This window comes from Clarias gariepinus, chromosome 2 (genome assembly GCF_024256425.1).
Source record: "Clarias gariepinus isolate MV-2021 ecotype Netherlands chromosome 2, CGAR_prim_01v2, whole genome shotgun sequence".
Classification (NCBI taxonomy): domain Eukaryota; kingdom Metazoa; phylum Chordata; class Actinopteri; order Siluriformes; family Clariidae; genus Clarias; species Clarias gariepinus.
Window position 1 is genome coordinate 14,510,749 of NC_071101.1, and position 23,345 is coordinate 14,534,093.

General features: G+C 40.3%; 2 protein-coding genes across 3 annotated transcripts; one reads left to right on the plus strand and one right to left on the minus strand.

Moving 5' to 3' along the window:
• Positions 1 to 637: 637 nt before the first annotated feature.
• Positions 638 to 13,928, minus strand: hspa4b (heat shock protein 4b). 2 transcript variants are annotated; one of them, XM_053477043.1, is made up of 19 exons: positions 13,656 to 13,928; positions 9,819 to 9,876; positions 9,578 to 9,718; positions 8,614 to 8,736; positions 8,187 to 8,286; positions 7,947 to 8,080; positions 7,608 to 7,852; positions 6,426 to 6,502; positions 6,197 to 6,348; positions 5,858 to 5,964; positions 5,603 to 5,736; positions 5,325 to 5,521; positions 4,080 to 4,172; positions 3,825 to 3,980; positions 3,605 to 3,730; positions 3,053 to 3,160; positions 2,839 to 2,958; positions 2,592 to 2,753; positions 638 to 1,108 (listed from the first exon to the last, which is right to left on the minus strand). In XM_053477043.1, exons 1-19 carry the CDS (start codon positions 13,760 to 13,762, stop codon positions 911 to 913), a joined length of 2,538 nt encoding a protein of 845 aa, XP_053333018.1. In that variant the 5' UTR covers positions 13,763 to 13,928; the 3' UTR covers positions 638 to 910. The 2 variants fall into 2 exon arrangements, with proteins under 2 accessions (XP_053333018.1, XP_053333011.1); XM_053477036.1 differs by having other exon boundaries at positions 5,301 to 5,521.
• Positions 13,929 to 17,800: 3,872 nt separating this feature from the next.
• mars2 (methionyl-tRNA synthetase 2, mitochondrial) lies at positions 17,801 to 23,257 on the plus strand. The gene is made up of 3 exons (XM_053515393.1): positions 17,801 to 18,120; positions 19,399 to 19,733; positions 21,448 to 23,257. Exons 1-3 carry the CDS (start codon positions 17,823 to 17,825, stop codon positions 22,606 to 22,608), a joined length of 1,794 nt encoding a protein of 597 aa, XP_053371368.1. The 5' UTR covers positions 17,801 to 17,822; the 3' UTR covers positions 22,609 to 23,257.
• Positions 23,258 to 23,345: the final 88 nt, after the last annotated feature.

A 23,345-nucleotide genomic window follows, 5' to 3' on the forward strand; every position in this document is an offset into this window, starting at 1 on the left:
TGAGCAGAAACATTTAAGTGTGACAAACATGCAAAAGAATAAGAAATCAGGAAGGGGGCAAATAGTTTTTCACACCACTGTAAATGAGTGTTTCCGCAGGACAGCAGTTTCTGTCGGTTGCCGATCACATGATTTTTACTCATTTGGCATAAATTTGTATAAACTTAATGCTCAAGATGAAAAAGAAATGTGTTTAACACTTACTTTACACACTCACCATTATGTACACCAGATACTTAAGGCAACAGTACAGTATGACCATCAAATATGGAGAATAAATGTGTTATTATAAAGCAAGTACCACTGAGTGTCTAAATGATTTCCACACGGTTCATCCACACGTTTGGCTTTCTGTTTTGGTGACAGGACCACACTGAAATGACTCTGACCTTCCTTTGTCTTGGTAAATGGAAAATGACACGTAACTGATTACCACATTGGAAATATTAATGAGTGACTCTACACCTCTATTGTGCAAAGTTAAAGCACTGCTAAAGCGCTACACTGAACACAACAGGAGGCAGATTTGCTGCCAGGTTCAGTCTTAAACACAGTCTCAAATGCCTACCTACCTTTACTATCATGTGTCACTTACGACGAGACAAAACCAAACAAACTCACTAACCAACACACAGAGTGACAATTTAAAGTCCATATTTATTAAAACTCACCAGTTTCCACAGACCCAAATATTGTAGAATACATCACATATACTCAGTCATGTGCACACACAGCATGGATGGCAATGAACAATTTTATTGCATTATGCTGTATTTTATTCTTTTTTTTTTTTTTTAAGAAAAGAAAGGACATGCACCATTTAACCACTAATGATTCTGACTTTCAAAACGACCCCATGGCAGGGGAGACGGAATGACCGGAACAGCGACTGAGAAACCTTATAGTCCTCTTAGTCGAGATCCATATGGGGTTTGGAGTCGGTGCCTTCTGTCCCGTCTGTGGACGTTTGGTCGTTGGCACTGGGCTCAGCCTCTGGGTTTTCCTGCCCGTTGACTGGTCCGTTCTGTTCTGCTGGTTTTTCGTCTTTTGGTACTTCTGCTTTAGGCTTGGGTTTGGTCACGATCGGATTGCAACTGGAGAACAGCTCCTGAGAGAGAGAGAGAGAGACATGTTTGTTTATTATAACTAATTAACTTCATCTCACAATCAACAACTGACAACATAGGAAAGCTCATTTTTAAATGAATAAAAGGCTAAAGTCACATATACAAGCATAACGCAGGAAAACTCTATCCTAGGTTTGTTAAAGCCAGCATTAGAGCACTGGCTCAGCTTTGATACGGTGCACGAGATCATGGCTCAACACTTTCAGCCCGGCACCCAGGGGTTCTGCAATCAAAAACCCTTCAGGTTATTAAACCACAACATTAACAAAATCATATGAGCTATTAACACAACCACCATAGACTTTTACTGCTTGATTCATTCCTGATGAGTGTGAATAAAAGATCAAAGTGTAAAAATGTTTTTTTTTTTTTTTTTTATAGAAATAAAGAGCACTACAAAAAAAACAAAGGTTGCTGCACCATAAAAATGACTTACAGTAAGTATGAGGTCTTCTGTTGTTATAGGGCATTTAGTAATAAAAAGGAGGTCGGTTATCAAAATAAGGTTTTATTCGCCAAGTATGTTGACACACACAAGGAACTTGATTCTGGTAAATACAATTTCTTCAAGAAGTTGGTTAATACAAAAGAAATAGGAGCAATCATAAAAATAAGAGCTGACTCTTAGCTCTCGGGATGGCAGTGATCGTATACTCTGTGTCTCTCCAGTCACTCACAGCGACACTAGAGAGGTTTAACAGTCTTCTTATAGGTATTCAACTTAGTTATATTTGTTGGGAACGGTGACTCTCAATTCTATTCAGTTTAACAGCACTGATGTTTAATTTTTGTCGTCTCAAGCAGCCATATTTCTTACCAGCTCTGACGTATTATAACTATCTCATAAGCGATCCAGTGCTGTGTAACTTAGTGTTTAAATGTTGTGTCTTATAGGAAGTGCTAATAATTTTTTTTCTCTGCCATTCTCCTGATACAGTCTTGTCCAGTAGGTAGCAGTATTGCACCATACACCGTACACTGTGAAGATGAAGTTGATGGTAAAAGTGAGAGCGAAAATGTGAGTGAGTTGGATATTATAAAGGATTCTGCCAAATTTAGACCAATAAACATTAGCAAGTTTACCTTCAGGTTGTGAATAGATTCAGAATAAAAAGCTGACGGCGATTAATTAAAAGGGCCATGAAAAAAAAACCTTAATTAAATTGCAGAGTGACAATAGACAATCTGTGAGCTAATATATAAAGAACAAGGCAGGAAGTGCTTTTCTCCATGTGTGTGTTTTGCAGTATGTGCTAGTGTGGTTACTACTACTACCACTACTACTACTACTACTATCTAATAATAGTAGTAGAGGAGAGTTTGCTCTTGGGTTTGGATTAGCAAGAACTAATTATGATTAAAAAAAAATAAAAAATAAATTTTGTGGGTAAAACTTACCAAAATGGTTAAAGAGACGTGTACGTTAAGAATGAACATAAAACGCGACTGCTGCTTAAAACTCACCCTGGTTTTTGCCGTAATCTCCGCAGCTTTCACCACTGGATCCGCGGTGAGATTCTGTTTGCTCTGCTGGTTCATTTTGCTGTTCATCCACATCATAACTTCACTCACCATCTTATCAACCTTTTGAATCTCAGCCTCCTCCAGATGCTCATACTGCTCCTCCTTCAAGGTGAGAGAGATAAACGCTTCTTTCAACTGATGTTCAGATAAAAACATTCCTGCGACTCCCGTGCTAATCAGTGCTTACCTTCATCTTGAAGGCCTCCACTATCTTCATGTACTGCTGAAGCTGTTTCCCGAGCTCGTCGAAAGCCCTTGGCCGCTCCTCGGACTCTGTGTATCTGTCCTGAATGGGCTGGCCCAGTTTCTATAAAACACGACCAAACCAATTATACTATAAACTAGTGTTGAAAATGAAGTGAACGTTTTTTTAATACGAGCCGAATCCACAACACGGTTACCTTTAATTCGTTGAGTTTGTCGATGTACACTTGTTTTGATTGGTCCTCTCCGTCTTCATACAGCCAGTTTTCGGTGTCCTCCAGCTTTAATGACAGTGTGTCCCTGTCCTGTGCCAAGAAAAGAGAAAGAGCAGGAAGTTGGGTGTAAACAAACTGCACAATGTACACATGCAGGTTGTTTAGAGATGCCTATGATGTCAAAAAGGATGTCCGGTGTAAACTCAACTGTTGAACAACTGACAAACATTCAACAGACTCGAACCTCACACTTGTAAACCCTAAGGGGACATGTGCAAAAAAATAAAAAAAACCTTCCGCGACCCTGTGAGTGAGTGAGCGAGTTTTCCTGCACCCTTCTTGTTCAGATTAGATTTTTACTTCCAGATGAACTGTATTTGGTTTCGTTCTAACTGATGCTTTGCTGTTAAAGGGATAAGGTTTCTCCATGTGATGGCAGATCTGCAGTACTATAAAAATGGATAATGTCTTAGGTTTGCGTATGGATAAATATGTAGGTGTGACCTCTGCAGTCTGTTTGAGCTCAGTACTCACACTTTCACTGATGAACTTCTCGAACATCCCGTGCAGCTTGTCCCTCATGTCGTACACGTACTCCTCCAGGTTGTTCTTGGCATCGTTTCGTTCTTTTTCCAGTTTATCCTGCATGATCATCTTTCCCTGTTTGAAAACACGTAATATAGAGGCAATCTTAAAAAAAACATAATAAAATCCTACACCTTTAATATAGCTGATCAATTTCTAAAAAACTTACCTCATTTTCCACAAACAGATTGAGCATCTCGATCGCTAACTGCCACTGCGGATTGTTTTCAATAGGCAGATCCAGGACTTTTGTCTTCACTTTCGCCTTTTTAGCCTGCGGAGGCTGATCTGCCTTCTTCTCTTGCTTGCCTTCCTCTGCCGATGTCTGAATAAAGAGAAAACGACATTCAGTCAGCACATGATGGTCTAAATAGTCGAGGATTTCTTTAATGTGTGAGGATGGTGTGCGTTATTCTTGTACTACCTCCATCTCCTCTGTCTCTGCTTTCTTCTCTCCGTCTTCTTTCTCTCCATTATCCTGGGCCGTCTGTTGCTCTTCATCCACTTGCATTTTGTTCTGTGAGGGGGAACAACAGTTAAAGTCAGTCATGGAGTTGATGTAGATCTTAAAGAAATACGCATACAATAATTCTATTTCAGCCTGCTTATCAGTTTAAAATACAGGTAGTCTCCAACTTATGAACATTCGAGTTATGAATTTACGCAGATGCGAACAGACTGCGGTTCTAAGAACATTTGTAAATGCAAACAAATCACGAAAGCAGCTCATGTGTATTGTACAAAAATCCGACACTGCAGTGCATCAGATACCAATATTTACAATTATATAAAACAATTTCAACATGTAAGTAAATGTATAAAATGTGTCTCCGGTATATTGTATGTGAGGGGGTGGGGGTGCAAGAGAAATGAGCGTTTTGAAGGCGCAGAGACAACACTGTTACATTTAAGCTGGTTAAACTGTTATTTGTCACATTAACATTACAGCAAAGTGAAATTCCTACTTCACATATCCCAGCGTAACTGGGGTCGAAGCGCAGGATCAGCCATGACACAGCGCCCCTGGAGCAGATAGTGTTAAGAAGCTTGCTCAAGGGGCCTAACAGTGGCAACCTGGTGGAGTTGGGGATCGAACCGGCTATCTTCTGATCAGTAACTTAGTGCCTTAGCCCTCTGAGCCACCACATTTTACTGCAAGATTCATTTCCTTAGGCACGTTTACACACTTTGGCCACATGATGGCAGTGTGCGGAAAGGAGACAGGGATTTAGCCAAGTGGATTAGTATGCTTTACATTGTACAGTATATTCATCTCAAAGGCGTACAAGTCTCACTTTGTCAATTTAAAAACAAATGCGACTTACGACCATGCTCCAGGAACGGAACTCGTTTGTAAGTTAAGGACTACTTGTAATGGTCAAAAAATCCCATAAACACACCTCTAAACCTTGTGGAAAGCCTTCCCAAAAAAAAAAAAGTTAAAGCTGTTATGGCTACAAAGGGTGGGCCAACATCATATTAAATCTTATGGATTGAAAACTGGATGTGAAAGCAGGGAAGTAATTACTTTTGGCAATATAGTGTAGCTCATAATGCACAACTAAGTGTTTAGTATATTCAGTTTTTTCTTCTATAAAAAGGAATGTCGTTATTTTGTATGTTTATTTTGTATGTTAAAAAACACCTGCTGTGTGTAAGAGTGCAGCACCTCTTCCTCCTTCTCTGCGGTCGGTGATGTGATCTGTTCTGTGTCCATGGGCTCCTCGGATTCCTCGTTCTTCAACACCTCCACCAGTGAAGCGCTGGACACGCTGAAGATCCCGTGGATGTTTATCCTCACCTTGACCTTCACTTTAGAGCTCTCACCCGTGGCCTGGGGCACGACCTTCTGGATCATGTACTGCCCTGGGAATCATCAGACACAACCTGTTTAGTTATGCTCTATCCTTTAATAAAGAAGTAGTAATCGGCTGAACTATGACTTGCCTATTGTGGGGTCGGGGTAAGGCAGCTCTTTAGGGCTGTTGTAGTAGGCCTCCAAAGAGAAGGGCTCTTTTCGGTAGAAGGTTAGCACTTTGGAGAACGGAGCGGCATGGTTTTTTGGGAACACCTCACATTCACTAAGGAAAAAATAAAAATAAATCAAGTACAGGTTTTAAAATTTAAAGGATTGTCCTTTATAAATAAAGTGAACTTTAATGGAAGGGAGAATTTAATTAATCTCAAATGTTATAATCGCACCTCACGCCGTCCTCTGCTGCAGAGCTCCATTTTAAAGAGATTGGATAAGGGACAACATCTGTTATGGAAAACTCACGGACTTTAAAGGCAGGAGACAAAATTGCACACTGTGGAAAGAAAAAAAACGCTTTATGAGACTATAAACCTCACGGAGATGCAATAAACATCCATAACTTTCTCATAACGTCTAACTCTTAAATCTTATCATTCCCTTCTCTGCACTCTGTAAATGTTGCCTCTGGCACTGAAATTTGCTGTCGCGTTGAAAAAAAAAAAAAAAAGGCTTAGTGCAGCGTTTCTGATGAAATAATCATCGCAGGATGTAGAGAGCAGTCAGACCTGAAGGGCACATCCTCTAGTCACGGCTTCATCTGCATTCAGGGTCGTGCTCAGTTCCTTCCCGAAGAATTTGCCGATTCGTTCTTTAACTGCTGGTATTCTTGAGGCACCGCCCACTATTTCTACAGCGTAAATGTCCTCGTTCTTCAGGTCTATAACAAGAAGCACAGTCAGAGCATTAGAGCAGGACAGTGTCATAACCAGAGATCAACAGACTTCTGCTACTCACTTGCTTGCTCCATTACACTACGCAGAGGAGATTCCACTCTGGCCAGAATGTCGACGCACATCTCTTCGAACTGACCTCTGTGACAACACAAGGACACAAACACTGACTGATGAAGTTCAGATTTGGGATGTGAAGAGGACATAGTTAAACACACACAATGTATATTAGGGACGGGAATCACCAGAGATCACCTGATACGATATCACGATACCTAGGTGCTGTTTTGATTTGTTTTGTTTTTCAAATATCGCAATTTCATAGTTATCCCAATTCAATATTACATTCTTTAGATTTTGTTACAATTCTAAACTCAAAGAAAATAGTTTGCTTGTACCATACCGCTTGTCAATGTGTGAACAGTGTAAAGTGTGCCCCCTGTAGGATTACAGCAGAACAGCATCATTTTACAGCCGTTTTTAATTATAATGAAAGAAAAATAGAATAAAATTTTGGAGTCAATTTACATGCATGGCCACACACGAGAATCGTGCTACATCACTGAATCCTGTTTCAGACTGTATATTCCAATATTTCATGCACATACTTCTGTATTGTGTTTATAACCGTGCCATACAGCCAGGCTGCTAAATTCTCACTAGAGATACAGTTATGAATTGCGATTCTTTTGTGACTCCAAAATTATTTGTTTACATTTATAATAGAGATGACCCGGTCGATCAGCCAGTGACCAGAAATTGGCTGTTTTTTCTGTTTGATTGGCCGTGACCAGTGGTCAGCCTCAGATTGCAGAGTCCGTCCAGAACGCAGAAGCTTCTGGATGGGGCAACAGAAACGGATTTTACATGGTGTTACATTATCGAAAGTTTTGCTCAGTAAAATTGTAGCTTTTCTTGCTTAATTTAAATATAATAGATAAGATGCGGTCGGCTGATGTCACGCGGCTTGTAGGAAACACGGGATAGTCTTCGCCCTCCCTACTGAGTGGTAGTAGTAGCCTTAATGTGGGAGCCCCCTAGTGACGGGGAGAAATTGGCTAGCCCAAGATACCCAAGTATCGTGATCATCATCGTATCGGGAGGTGACTGGTGATGCCCATCCCTGATAACCACACCATGCGATGAAGATGGATTTGAATGCATACGTCTTAAATTAAGTCCATCACAATCAGCTGCAATCATCGCTTCAAATCCATCAACTTTCACAACCCAGCCTTGAGTTTACCTGTTGAGACGTCCAGACACATCAATGTCGTTCATGAAACACTCGATGTTGAGGGGCAGGTCAGACGAGTTGGCACTCATCAGCTTTTTGAGTTTCTCGCACTCCTGATAGAGGCGCACCAGAGCCCTGGGCTTGGACTTGACATCCAGTTTGTACTTCTTTCCAAACTCCTCACAGAAATGGTTCACAAGCACCTCGTCAAAGTCTTTTCCTCCTAACTGATCATCAAACGCTGTCGCAAGAACCTGTTCGGGACAGAGAGGAACCGAGAGCTGATGCATTTCACATTTCCTATTTAGGACGACAGAAATCCCAAGAAAACTCGAGTTCCGTACGCACCTTGAGCTTGCCTTTGTTAAAGGCGCACACAGAAACCTGGTAGCCTGAGTGACCGAGATCGACAAACACCACGGTCCTGGGCTTCTCCTCTGGAGCCGGCAGGTCCTGCTTATAAATCCCGTACGCCAGAGCCACTGCGGGGAGAAACGGACATCTCGGTCATTGTTCTAACACTTGACTCGAGGATGAACATAAAAGTGAGATGAATGTTTAGCACTTTTAGTGCCAGGCGGAGTTTACCTGCTGTCGTTTCATTCATGAGTCTCAAACAGTTGAGTCCAGCGATCTGAGCTGCATCGACGACTGACCTTCTCTCAGCATCCGTGTAGTAGCAAGGAACCTTAAAAAAACATCACAGACATCACTGAGCTGTGTGATGGGATGGGATGAATGCCTCAGGTGAAAATAAATAAATACTCACCAAAAAAACCAACAACAACAACGATGAATGCTTAAGTGAAATACAGTCAGGATGACAAATTAAAAGAGAAGCCAGTTTAATCCTTAAGTCAAACATTTTCATCCTGATGAGTGAAAATAAAAAAAAGGCCGCACCAATCCAAACATACATACACCACAAATGATGTAACTCTTATGCCATACCATTAAAACTCATCAGATCTGAACCAGACTGAACACCTACGTGAATAAAACTAATCGGACTCACCGAAATGACGCAGTCGGCCACGGGCTTCTTCAGCGCGCTCTCGGCCGTCTCCTTTAGTTTGGTAAGGAGCATGGCTGTGACCTGCTCGATACTGAACACCTTCTCCTCCTCCATGTACGTGACCTGAGAAAACAGAAGAATGTCAAAAAAAAAAAAAAAAAAAAAAAAAAGCACAATGAAGAATTTAGAAAAGTCAAACTGGAGACTGTGGAAATGAAAAAAGCCGCCTTTGAAGAACAATTAAATCAGGCAACGCTGATAAACAATAAACTGACGTTTGGGGAATAAAGCTGGACAGTGATGACATATATATATATATATATAAAATTAGGGACATGATCTCGTCTGGGCTTCAGGGACAGACAACAAGATTTTCCGTGCAAGTTAAGATGTTTGTTTCATTCTATAGATTCGTTTCAGGGGAAACCTTTCTCCAAGAGTATATCAGTACTAATGCAGAAACACCTTTAGCTCTAACACTGTGTGTGTGTGTGTGTGTGTGTGTGAGATTACATGTGTTACTATGTCTCATGTCATCACCTGGGAGGGTAAACCTGTTTCTGGTAGTTACTAATTATCAAGAATTATTATTGGTGCAAGTACTTTTTTTTTTTTTTGATCCACATGCCTAGGCACATGGGGCATCGTATACGCCCCGCTCCTGGAGAGAGATCTGTCATTACTCTGGAAGTGTTCTACAGGGCCGGGTTTCCAGGTCAACACCTGATTCCTTCTCAGTTAGAGGGAGTTCTCTGCCTCACACCAAGCCTCAAGTTGTACAGGAATATTGTCTTTTCCTGTTTTTTTCTGCACTGAGTAAAGACTGACTCCATGTTGTTTATAAATAACATCCCCGGACTGGGTTGCTCATCGCTCAAGTTAAAAGCGCCTGTGGATAAATAAAACCCGATGCGTTTCCTTTCACTCCCCTTCATGAGATTCTAAGCGCTCCTCCATCACTTACCTTAATTCCTGTGGTCCCTGTTGGCATCTGCGAAAGCTCATAAACGAGATTGGATTTCATACGCTGAACGAACGGGTCTGAAAAAGCGCGGCCATGGAAACGCTTGAAGCCCTGCACGGTGTTCTTAGCGTTAGTCACCACCTGCGTTTTTCAAACAGCAGAAAAAGAAAGTAAGCAGCTGTTAATCAGAACACGTTAAAGATTTCATTCGTACCGTAGTAATCTGTCTGTCGTCACATACCTGGCTTTTTGCGGCCGCACCGATGGATCGATTTCTTGGCCCGAATGATACACATGCTCTAAAATAGAAATAAATTTAAAAAAAGACGCAACAGGGAAAATTAGTTAAACTTCCCATTGGGAGGGGAAAAAAAACTTTTGTATTTCGTTTTTTATCTTTTAGTAGAAAACGTAGACCAGTGTTTACACCAGTATTCACAGAATGTTATGAGCTTCAATCCCAGAGTCACTGATCGGCCCTTTAACAAGACCCACATTATTTTGCTTGTTCTAATATTACTATAGTAACAGTGTACCTACAGTATATACATGCTGATCACGTCACATAAATACTTCAACAAGCATGTACAAATATTGACTCAGTGTTTCTTTAAAGAGATTAAGACGTTTTTAATTTTCACCATCTGCCACATGATTTCTTTAGACAGAGGGTTTTTATACTTTGTGGTTTCTCAGGAACATAACAAGCTGCATTTCTTATTAAATTTAAAGTGATTAAAAAAAAAGACTTGAGAGAACAACTGTGTTGTGATATTCCTGTACAATATCAAGAACATTGCTTATATTTTTCTCCAAAATAGGTATATAATTATTATTATTATTACTATGATTATTCTATGAACATTTGCTTTTATTATATTACTACATAAAAGGGTTTATTAATAATAATAATGATGATGTGTTAGTGTGAGCAGATTGCTGTGTGTGTGTGTGTAATGGAAATAAAGCACTTCTGCTGTCATTGGAAAAATAAACCTACATGTGGCTTCATATTCGAGCCGTATCACAACACCTGCATGTTAAATTACATGAACTATTTATTCAACATGCTGCATAAGATTCAAAGACAGTGTAGTTCTTATACGGTAAAATTATAGGTTGGATTCGGTTTGACAAACAAGCACCAACGGTGGGAAGTACTGTGTCAGGGTTTGGGTCAATAAGTGAAGAAATAAATAATTCTGTTAAAAATCAAATGGCCTTGACGTTTATCAGATTTGCGATTTCAACCTCGTGGTCTAAAGTGTATTATAGTAACTGTGACCGAGCAATAGCCAAGAGGCTTCCCATGAGTGCTGATAATGAACACTAACAGCACTGGGATGTTGAACTTCAAGTATCACTCAGTATCTACAATCGTTAATTCCACTAACTGTCAGTTGCCGCATGGGTGAAAGGAACCAACCATGGGTTCAGGGATGTGGAAGAGGTCGGATAGTCTCTGTGCTCTCCTCTAAGTGAGTTTGGAAGATATGAGGGAGCTATTGAGAATAAAACCAGATTAAAATAAGCAAAACGTTAGGTGACTTTGACTCCTATCACACCAATTACTCCGTACTATGCTTTGGTACAACTGACTCCCCAGCCGAGCAGCTTCCATCGTTATTATGAGCACATGTGTGTATCGACACAGTCAGATAATAGATTTAGTAAGAACCACACTCTAGCCAGCCTTCCCATTCCATCAGGTACTAAGATTAACACCTACACAGATTTGAAAGGAGACAGATGTAAACAGTGGTTCACTCCTCTGTAGCTTTCACATTTGATCTGAAGTGTACATAAGCAAGTGTACATAACGTACACCTGGTTTTCATTCAAGCATTTACTCATGGAGCATTTTATTCGGCTCCATGCCTGGACATGCTGGAGTGTCCAGACTACATGTACAAACTGGACTTTGGGGTCAGATTTACTCCCTAGTCCCTAAGAAGCCCCTAGTATAGAACCCTTTTAAAAAATCTCTGACATGGGAGACTCCTTTCAGAAAGATTAAAAAGATTAAAAAGACAACTCTATAATCTTTTTAGGATTTATACTTGTTACAGAGTACGGTGCAAGTCGTTACTACTGAAAAAGAAACATTAATATAAACCTTTTCAGTCAGGATTACAGTCAGAGCTACTGTTAAATCAGATCTGAAGTTGTGGTATACCAACTCTAACAGTTAGTTCTGACCGAGCACTCTGATTGGACGAGAGGTGTTTCATGGGTGCTAATAATGTACAGTAACAGCACTGGGACCTTTTGCACTATGCCTCACTCCATGTCACAGGTGTTCTAACAGTCATTATTCGCCTTTGCTGTAGGTCTCGAAGGTCCCGAGTACTAAAAAAAATAAACAAATAAGTACACCAAAAGCACTTTTAGCAAGAAAATACATGTTTAGTATAAGTTTAGTATGAATCGCATCTGACCTGTGTGTTCTTTTATTTACAGCTGCAAAGCCAACTAGCTACTAACAAAAAGCTGAATCCCAAAGAGCACTCCAACCCCTGATCCAAGGCACAACTATACTGTTGTATAAAAGCAAAATAACATTTAAGGTTGCACCGTATATTGGATGTGTATCACAGCAACTGAGCTGACTAAAGTCATACGTGAGGTGGTTATCCGAATTATTTAAGTAATATCAATAATAAGATGCGGTTGTAAGCACGAGGGCACGAGGGCACAGGGCGTGTGCTGAAGGGATCACTGCCGTGCTATATCCAGCAATATGGCACAGCCTGTCATGTAATACTGCTCAAATAAATCAACACAGCATCTGTAACTTTAGTCAGCTCAGTTACTGTGTCAAGCATCCGATGTTGGGAATACAGAATTTTAGGTTTCTCTAGACATGAAGGTTAAACAGAGGGATGAACAGGTGATGGAGAAATTAACTGATTTGATTATTATTGGAATGTCTAAGCTACATTATATGGACAAAAGTATTGGGCCAAGCCTGCAATGACATTGCATGCAAACACATACACTTCAATATATGGAGTTAATCCCCTTTTTGCAGCTATAACAGCTTCCACTTTTCATGAAAGGCAGTCCACAAGAGTGAGTGTTTCTGTGGGAATTCCTGCCCATTCATTCAGTAGAGGATTTATAAAGAAGGCCATGCCACCTCCGTCCCAGTTCATCCTAAAAGGTCCTCGATCAACTGAACCGATTTCATTAAACCATGTCTTTATAGTCCTCGCTTTGTGCACTTGGGGACAGTCATGTTGGAATAGAAAAGGGCCTTAAATTGTAGTGTTTATTAGTATGTAAATAAAAATATAAATGCAATAAATACATGACTAAATACAAGTCTTCCTTATCAAGAAAACAAAGTAAAAGTCTTGGTAATTTTGCAGAACTGAAGAAAATATTTCTCAAGTTAATGGACCTGATCTTATGTTAGGCTCTGCACTGAACGTGGATGTTAGGAAAAATATGGGAAATGCTGGCTTTTACAAATGTTTCTGCTTTAAATGTATTAATCTAAAGAATCATAAAGACTTTGTATAAGGGAAAAAATAATATTAATTCCTAAAAGATGAAAGTCTAATGAACAAAGGCAAGAGGGAGGGCTAGCCCTGATCAGGTGAGGAGGAGAAATTTCTAGAACATCTTCAGGCTACAACCTTAGCTTATCATTTCCTTTCTAACGAGAAAAACATATATATAATATTAATACTTAAAACCTTAACCTTAAGTTCAACTAACAAACACACATTGTTAACGTTAAATGCGTTTATTATCTCATTAAGCATCGTGTTTCTAAATCAATTGCATTGTACTGTAGCTTTGAAGGCTAACCAGCACGCTAACCTAGCTGAATAGCAGCGCGTGCTACACGGGCTGCGTCCCGAATAACTGCCACCTGACTGTGGACGCGCACTAGAGCATAATAGCATCTCCGCTCTATTTAGTGCACTAGACTTTTCATAGCGATTTATTTTGAACGCGGCCCCGGCATTTTTTCCCCCTTTAAACATAAAATAATTATCTGCCAAAAACAGCACCACTTCTCAGTTATACTTGATGATGAAGAGCTGAATGATCCGCCATGTTTACTCACGGTGTGCACCGGTCGCTGTACTCGTTCGCTATAGTCTCGATGCCTCCGGCGCGCGCGACCGCGATGTAGCAGTTCATAAACCCGACGTCGAATCCGACCACGGACATCTTTCTAATATATATAAATAATAATTCTATTGAAAATACTGTCTACACACTAAACAACAGCAGCGAATGCTTTTGAGAATCTGATCATACAAAACACGAGATGTTTTAATTCATCATCATCCCAGCCCCGAATACGGTAAAGCCGGTCTCGAGCTGTCTGTTAGGAGAAAAAAAACTACTTCCGGTTCAAAGTTCGAGGCTGTTCAACACCGGAAAAACTCTACAGTATTAATTATAATTTTATAATAATCATTTTCATGAGACAAGATGTATACACATACAATGTAGTAAAACATCCATGAGCATCACGTTAAAGTTTATACATTTACAATCGCTGAATAAAAGCTAAATAAAATATAGTTGCAAAGCAAAGATGATCGTTAAGCCTTGAGTGCTGAGGGACAAAAACATCACAGTAAGATGTCACTCAATGTGATGTCACTCAATGTGATGTCACTCAGGAAGTTATTAACCACTTTTTGGCATAAGTTTAAGGCCTCGCCACGTCTGGACCTGTTGATGAACAAAAATCCTTTCACATATTTGCATCCTTAATGTCTTGAAATCATATTGGCCTGTTTTGTGGCAATCGTATAAATCCCCTAGGAAGTGTATACGAAATTTCGTATGGGCCGTTTTGCAAACCGTAAAATACAGGTGCAAAACAATGATGATCGGGCCCATCCAAGCACCTGCGCCATCTCCTCCCAATGGCCGCACCAGAAAGAAAGTGGGCACAGTGGGCACATGCATTTAGAGTCATACCAATACCATTATGATATAATTTATCATGTAATTATATAATTATATATAACAAAGGAAGTTATTATCCACTTTTCACCATAAGTTTAAGGTCTTGCCATGGCTAAATCGTTTGAGATATCAAAAATCCCTTTGAGATTTTGCATCCCTTAGTGCTAACCACTATGCCACTGTGCCCTATGCACTTCTTTTCTCTTGAATCTTCTCTATTTTAATCCTACCCTTCACATCTTAATTTCTTCCTCCCCTTTTGTTCTACTTCTTACTTTCTAGCTGTCAAAATTTTCTAAAACATATTTTAGAAAGATGTTAATTAAGGAACTATTGACCTTTTTGTTGTAATCGTCACAAATACAGTATTTTCAAAGTAGAACAAACGAAAAAAAATCTATTTCAGCCCCTGAAAGACATTTTCCACGAGTATAGTTTATAGTTTTATTTTGCATGATCGAAACTGGTTTCGCCTCTTGTAACAGTTGTGTATGAGGAATAAGAGACATCAGAAGGTGCTGTTATAGGAAAATAATCAACTTTAGGAAGGTAACAGTAACTACACCTTGCATTATTCATCACAACAACAACAGGCCTCGTCATGTTTTACTCCTTGCATAAATAATTTCTTTCACTAAATGTGACTTATTTTTAAAAGGACTGCTTTTAAATGATAGATAACAAGAAAGGATTATAGAGGACATGGCACATGTGTTCAGTTCACAATGTAGTTGTCAATGCTTCAGGTCAACAGTAAATCTTTATGAAGTGTTTGCTTTTCCAAAACTCTGTGAAGAAATCACTTTCTCTTACTTGAACACTAAAGCAGGAAGAACATCCACTGTCATGTAGGAAATCAGTACATGTGGATAAGAGAGATGGAGAAATCTGATGATTATTTGATGTGACAGGTATCTTAAACAAGACGAGCGAGTCTGACACAGCACACAGACACACTGTCTAGGGACGCATCATGATGAAACCTCTTTGAATGTGCCACATTAAAAACTTATAGAGATATAGATAGGATATCAATTTACAGCTTGCATGTCAAAAAAAAAAGACAAACCTTCCTCTTTCTTTAACTGACTGTTTCTGTCGAAATATTGTGTCCAATAGGAACATCGTGCTTTTGACATACATCAAGAATTTTATGCAAAAACACACACACACATACAGTTGAATAGTGTATGATTTTAAATCCAGACAAAGCAGGCAGGAAAAATATCCCTCAGATATGCTGGTTATTTCCAAAGAAAAGACACTGTTAAACCAAACTCACACAGAAAACACACCATCAGTTTGCCACACAACTGGAACTTCCAGATTGCGTAAAATCAGTGTTGCATCACAATTTATGAACTTGTCATGGACACCACAGGAGCAGATAAACTCAGTGAGTGTAACCCCATTCAAGCCCAGCCTGGTGAGTCCCTTTCTAGCTACGGGTGGGGCTAATTCCTGGGCCAGAAATGAACCTGATATTTGAGAAGTTTGAGAAATTTCTGTTCTGACTTGATTTGTCAAGTGCTTTTATTGTGAAATGAAAGTGCCTCCAAGTGCACTAAAGCAGCAGACCATTCAGCCTTGCTGTGCTGTATCATGTAGCAGAAAATAATCTTCAAGTCTCTGCTCAGTCACTCACTACAGAGTTCCAAATGGATTTCCAGATCTGAGAAGCTGCACATAAATCCAAGATCACTATTTACAAAGGCAAGTGTTGGCTAGAGTTATGTAAAGCACACTGCTTCAATGGACAACGCAAATATCTTAATGAATCATGCTTCATTATCTGGTAGTCTGATGGAAGAATATGGGTTTGTCAGATACCAGGAGAACCTTACATACTAGAATACCAGTCTTCCAACTAGTTAAAAGTTGAAACTCACCTTCTAATTCCATGTCTAATTTATTATCATCTAATTTATTTCCTTATACATTGTAAAACAATAATAAGGGTATCCAAAATATGAAAATATGGAATATGAACAGTTGATATTGAGATGTATCTGCTACTTATGCTTCGTAAAACCTTCATAACATCTCTAATCTGAGGTGATGTTAATTGAGGTGATTTCTATAAATGAACTTGCAGCAGACTTAAGTTTTGGTCTCATTTTCCTGGTATGGTCTTCATCAGAGTTGATTTCACCATGGTGCTTGATGGGTTTTACAAATGCACTTGGAATTACTGTTCTTGCAAGAACTATTGCAAAAAACATTGAATTAGAAGGTGTGTTCAAGTTTTTAACTGGTAGTGTAGTTTCGGAAGTAAAGTTTGGTGAAGGAGGGATGATGGTCTGGGGTGGTTTATCAGGGTTTGTATATTTAATGGGATGCTTATCAAGCATATGACAGGGTAGTGGTGACTCAAACAGATAAGGCTCTGGCTTGCCGATTGGAAGGTTGGTGGTTTGAGCCCCAGCAGCTCCAAGCTGCTACTGTTGAGCCATTGAGCTAAGTGTTTTTGAAGATGACATAAGGCTATCAGATGTGTTTTGCTGAAAGGGCTATCATGACTGGTTTTGTGTGTGGGTTTTGGCAAGTAGCGACCCTCCCTTTAGTACTGCAGACCACCACTTCATCTTTAAGTGGTACTCAGTAGCAGGCCGAACCAGCCTACATTCACCCATGAACATAAGTTTAACAGAAGGCCAAGCAAAAGGGACTGTCAAATATTGACAATCAAATTTGTAACATTCGTTCACTTCAGTAAGTGTTTTATCCTGGTTAGTGTTGTAGTGGATTGAGGGAACAATATGCATAAAGTGAGGCAATTCACCCTGTATGAGAGAACAGTTCATCACAGCACACTGACTTCACGCGCACACGCACACACACCTGAGGACAATTTAGAACACGTAGTCGCTTGTTGTAGTGAGGTGGAAGGAAACTAGAGAACCCTAGATGAAACCCACTTGGAAATGTGGACAAATGCTATAAGATGGTCTACACAAACCACTGTACAGATTTATTTGGTTTTTAATTTGTTTCAATCATATTTGGTTTAAAAAAAAATTGTTTCAAATGTTTAAGGATTTATAAATAATCAAAACAATGTAAAATATTTACATTTGTATTACTGTATAACGAAAATACGAAAAATATAAAGTAAATAATTATTTTTTAAATTTTAATTTACATGTTAGTAATTAATCCATCCAGACTTTTATTATTAGACTCTTATTATCAAAGAGCCTTCACTTCCTGTTACACCAGCCAATCACAGCACAGGAGGCGGGGTTTATTTGCGTAGACATGGTGAGAACCGTTCAGCACCCGGAAGTAGAGTGTTTTCACTTTTACAATGAGCTCACAAAGATTTATACTCCAAAACAAGGGCAGGTTTTTGCCCCAGGTGTTAAAATACGGCTCGAGCGCAGAACAGACGTGTTTTTCTCCAATACATCCGGCAAAGAGGGTCCACACACACCCGGTTTTGCGATGCGCGTGCACAGGGGAGTCGCGGAGGTCACATTACATCACCACTCCGATCTTCTACGTGAACGGCCCTCCTCACATCGGGCACGTGTACTCCGCCGTGACAGCCGACTGTATACACAGATACAAGCTCATGCAGGGGTTCAGCTCCAGGTTCGCTACAGGTGGGTCTTTAGACCAGGTGAAGTGCAGCTTTAGTGACAACACTGATCCTAGTGTGGACATCATGTTCATCCATCCATCCAGTCATACATTTGTTTATTTATACATCCACTCATTCACCCATCTATCAACTTATTAATCTATAAAGTCATTCATTGATTAATACATCCATTCATCCACGCATTCATTGATTCATCCATCAATCTAATAATTTATCTGTCCATTGATCCATCCATTTATGTATCCATCCCCTCATATATTGAGCATTCCATTCATCCATCCACTCATTCATTTATACATTAATCCATTCATCCATCCACTCATTCATTGATTAATCCATTGAAATAATTTATTTATTCATTCATTCATCAATCAATTAATCCATTAATCCACTCATTGATTAATCCATCAAATCATATTTGGTTCATTTGTCCACCCACTTATTCATTGATTAATCCATCAATTCATCCATTTAACCATCTATTCACTCATTTATCCATCAGGTCATTCATTGACTAATCCATCAATTTTTTTATTTACTCATCCATCCATCCATCCATCAATTCATTCATTCATTCATTCATTCATTCATCTATCCATTGATCCATCCATTCATTCGTCTATAAAGTCATTCATTGATTAATTCATCCATCCATTCATCCATCTAGTCATTTATTGATTAATCTATCCATCCATCCAGTTTTCTGTGCATCCATTGATTCATCTACCCATTTATCAATGTATCCATTGTAAGCAGTTTATCCTGATCAGGGTTGTGGATCTGGAGACTATTCTGGAAACACTGGGTTCTGAAATGGAAACACAACCTGCATAACACACCACTATGTATGTTCATGTAACCTTAGTAGTTTAGAGTTGATGATCCACCTACAGGCATATTGAGAACGCTGAGGAAACCAGGGTTTAACCCCAAATTCAAAATCAAACCATGGACAGTGGCTCCTCATCACCTTATGCATTCGTGAAATCCATATTTAATTAAGAGATATCCCATGAGAGGGAGTGCTGTGATGTGAAGGCAGCGCCAGCCCCGCTATATCAGCATATCCGCACGACGTCGACTGTGATATTGCTTAGTACAGCAAACACCAGTTATGGTGATTTGTTTCTTTATTTAACCAGTTATTTTGGTCCACAAATACATATCTGTCCTATGATTTTTATCCTATTTATACAACCAGTGAACTATAAGTCTTGTGTGAGTCTTGTGTGCTTTTGTATTTAATGGTACATTATTTAACATAATTCTTTTTCCTCAGGTACCGATGAACACGGGCTGAAAATCCAACAGGCGGCGAGCGCAGCCGGTAAAGAGCCGCTCCGTTTCTGCACCGAGGTGTCGGGCAGGTTTTGTGACGTCTTCACGAGTTGTAATATCGCGTACACTGACTTTGTCCGGACAACGGAGGACAGACACAGACGGGCGGTGGAACACTTCTGGACTACACTCGTTGATAAAGGCTTCATCTATAAGGGCACATATGAAGGCTGGTACTCCACACCGGACGAGAGCTTCCTCACACCCGGCCAGGTGACCGAGAGCACAGACTCCACGGGCAAAGAGATCAGAATCTCCACCGAGAGCGGACATAAGGTACTGAAAACTATTTTTAAGAAAGGGGATCTTTCAGATGTAGCTATTGGACTTTAGCCTAAGCCTTTACATTATTGCACAGTGAAATTTTTTCTTTGCATATCCCAGAGTATCTGGGGTCAGAGAGCAGGGTCAGCTGAGATACATAACCCCTGGAGCAGATCGGGTTAAAGACCTTGGTCAAGGGCCCAACAATGGCAACCTGGTGGAGCTGGGGTTTGAACCAACGACCTAACGACCAGTAAATCAATGCCTTAACCCTCTGAGCTACCATTCCCCTGTTTTTTTTTTTATAGACACAACAGAAAGTAATTTACAAGTGCTCCGCGTTGAGGATGAATTAGACAGGATAAGTGAATATGTAATGTCAGTTTTAATATACACTCATGCTTAACATTTGCTACTAGAGTTTACTATTTGTTTTTCCTGCCTTAAACTAAGAACCCACTCTGAGGAATATTTAATTTAAATTATACAGGAAGCTCCTCAGTAACGCTGTTTAGGTGGATGATGTACTGTATATACACATATAAACTCCTACAGTACTGTGAAGATATTGCCAATGAACAGCATAGATACATGGACATGTTTTAAAATGTGAAAATGTTTAGTTTAACCTCTGGCCATAGAGCAAAATGCACATGGACTAAGCATCGTACCCTGTTGGTTCTCAGCAGCATTTAAATGGAATGTTGCTGTGTATAAATGCCTACTATGTCCCTACTGGATTGGAACATGGATTATTGTCAATTACATCTTCTGTGATAATTATCATCCTAATACATGCAAACTCAACGCACAAATTCCACCCAAGGCAGAATTCTAACCCTTGACCCCGTCACTAGGGGGCTCCCACATTAAGGCTACTACTACCACTCAGCCGGGAGGGCCGAAGACTATCACGTGTTTTCTCCGAACCGCGTGACGTCAGCCGACCGCATCTTTTCGAACTGCTCTCTCACGCACCTTTAGGGGCGGAGTAACACACTCTAAGGAAAGCGCTAGCCGCTCCTTTTGCGTGCGCGGGCTCACAGACGCCCCTGATTGGTTGTAGAGCCGTGATTTGTGTGGGAGCGCGAGGACCTCTCATCCCTCCCCCCTGAGAGAGCTCGGCCAATCAGCTTTCTCTAGACCTCTGGCTGTGAGAGGAAAACAGCATCACCCGGGGTTCGAACCAGCGAGTAGACCCGTTTTCTGATTGAAATCACCTACTAAAAACTGAGTACTGACATACTGAGTGTATGGGCGGGTGGGTACTACAGATACCCTGGTGACTGGGGGTATCATTTATATATATATATATATATATATATATATATATATATTATATATAGGTTAGGGCTACAACTGCTATACAAGTTAGCCTCTATGCAAGTATAAAAAAGGTTGATTAAATTGACTGACCGATCTATCTAATCCTTTCTAATCATCCATGCATCTAACCTTTCGGGCTCCATCCCATTCGTTTATTCCAGTCATCAATTTCCTCCATCTAATCCACACAACTCCACCAATCAAGTACAGGTACCTCTGCATGGGCTCCATTGGCAAATCTGGATTCTTGATCCCTACCAAGACTTCTTATCTCTCTGCTAGGTCTTCTTCCATTACACCATGAGTACGGGCTTACTCAAGATTAGATCTCTAAACAAAATATTGTTTTTGTCTCAGAGCAGTTTTATAAAGTTCAGCTTCCTGTCTTGTCCCCCAACAGGTGGAGTGGATGAAGGAGGACAACTACCTGTTCCGCCTCTCCGATTTCCGAACTAGTCTCCAGGAGTGGTTAAGATCGAACCCTAGAGCCATTCAGCCGGAGAAGTTCTACCATCTCGTCCTCCAGTGGCTGGAGAGCGAGCTGCCCGATTTGTCGGTGTCTCGTCAGAGAAGCCGTCTGCAGTGGGGCATCCCGGTTCCTGGAGATCCCGAACAAACCATCTACGTGTGGCTGGACGCTTTGGTGAACTATCTGACCGTCGCGGGTTACCCGGAGAACTACTCGCAGTGGTGGAACGTTGTCAATCATGTCGTAGGCAAGGATATTTTGAAGTTCCATGCTATATATTGGCCTGCGTTTCTCCTGGCTGCAGAACTACCCCTTCCTCGGGGCATATACGTGCACTCACATTGGACAGTACGGGGAAAGAAGATGTCCAAGAGTCTCGGGAACATAGTAGATCCTGCCGAGAGCTCGCAGAGGTTCACAGTGGACGGGCTGAGATATTTTCTCCTCAGACAAGGGGTTCCAGATACCGACTGCGATTATGACGATGACAAGGTGATGAAGTTATGCAACAGTGAACTAGCCGATTCTCTCGGTGGTCTTCTCAACCGGTGCACCGCCCCCTCCCTCAACCCGGAGCAGGTTTATCCTCCGTTCTGCAACATCTCCTTTCCAGAAGATTCCAGTGGAAGAGCGGTGTCGGAGGATTACAAAATGGTGGAAGCGGTGTCAGGGCTTCCTGCTCTGATGAAACGTTACATTGACAACCTGCAAATGTACAAAGCACTGGAGGCCATCAGCGCATGCGTACGTCTGACTAACAGCTTTGTTCAAAGACACGCGCCGTGGAAGCTCGACCGCACCGACGCCAAGGATAAACTCTGGCACGATACCATACTGCACGTGTGCATGGAGTGTCTCAGGATCTACGGCATTCTCCTGCAGCCCGCTGTGCCGGCGGTAGCAGATAAAATCCTGTCCAGGATAGGGGTGAGGTCAGATGAGAGAAGCTGGAATAACACACTCGATTTCCTGTCAAAGTATCAAGGAGGATGTAGTCCTTATGAAGGAAGAGCGCTAGGTCCGGACACTGGGGTGCTTTACAGTCGTATTGAGAAGAACAGGCCAAACCATAAAGAAAACCATGAAAAATAGTCTCTGATATTTTAACAAAAGAAAATATACTGTATTATTATCCGAATTAAAATTATGAGCACTAGAAATCATATTTAATAATAAACTATTGCACTTGAAAACATATTGGAAACTATGCATTTTCCTTATTATTATTATTTCTCAAAACTAGCATTGTCCTCTAGAAATAAGAACAGATTGAGCCTATTCCAGAGTGATGGGTGCATCAGAGTAAGAACTGAAGCGCATGAAGCGATGCACCCATCACTCTGGAATAGGCTCCATCTGAACTCATCAGATCACATGACCTTTTTCCATCACTTCAAAGTCTAATCCAATGCTGTGGTTTCTCATGACGTTGTGTTTATGGAAATGAGAAACAATTTTTACTATTAAACATGGGTGATTTTTTTTTTTTACTAGATTTTTTTAACCATGGAACATCAAGTATTTAAGTAATCTCTGTTCATGTTTTTTCTCCAGACTATATCTCTTACACAAAGTTGACGCTTGACAACTATCATTGAGAAAAAGAGAGAGTACTTTATTAATCCCAAAGGGAAATTGTATTTTTTTTAAATAGGTATTTTGATTGGTAATTGATAATGTATTGAAGGATTTTTAACTCTGTTCCAGTAATTAAAAATCTCCTTAGTTGTTTTCTTTGCTTGATGCAGGCCAATAATTTGACCCTTCTGAAATGATGACTTTTTTTTTTTTTGGTCCAGGCAGTGTATTTTATACTATTTTATTGTATT

Excerpts from the sequence above, each read along its gene's own strand:
- hspa4b (XM_053477036.1), bottom strand. The coding sequence starts at position 13,762 with ATGTCCGTGGTCGGATTCGACGTCGGGTTTATGAACTGCTACATCGCG. Across the intron at positions 7,853-7,946 it reads TTAACAAAGGCAAGCTCAAG|GTTCTTGCGACAGCGTTTGA; the intron begins GTGCGTACGGAA and ends TGTCCCGAACAG. Across the intron at positions 4,173-5,300 it reads TGCACTCTTACACACAGCAG|AACAAAATGCAAGTGGATGA; the intron begins GTGTTTTTTAAC and ends TCCCCCTCACAG.
- mars2 (XM_053515393.1), top strand. The coding sequence starts at position 17,823 with ATGAGCTCACAAAGATTTATACTCCAAAACAAGGGCAGGTTTTTGCCC. Across the intron at positions 18,121-19,398 it reads CAGCTCCAGGTTCGCTACAG|GTACCGATGAACACGGGCTG; the intron begins GTGGGTCTTTAG and ends CTTTTTCCTCAG. Across the intron at positions 19,734-21,447 it reads CCACCGAGAGCGGACATAAG|GTGGAGTGGATGAAGGAGGA; the intron begins GTACTGAAAACT and ends GTCCCCCAACAG.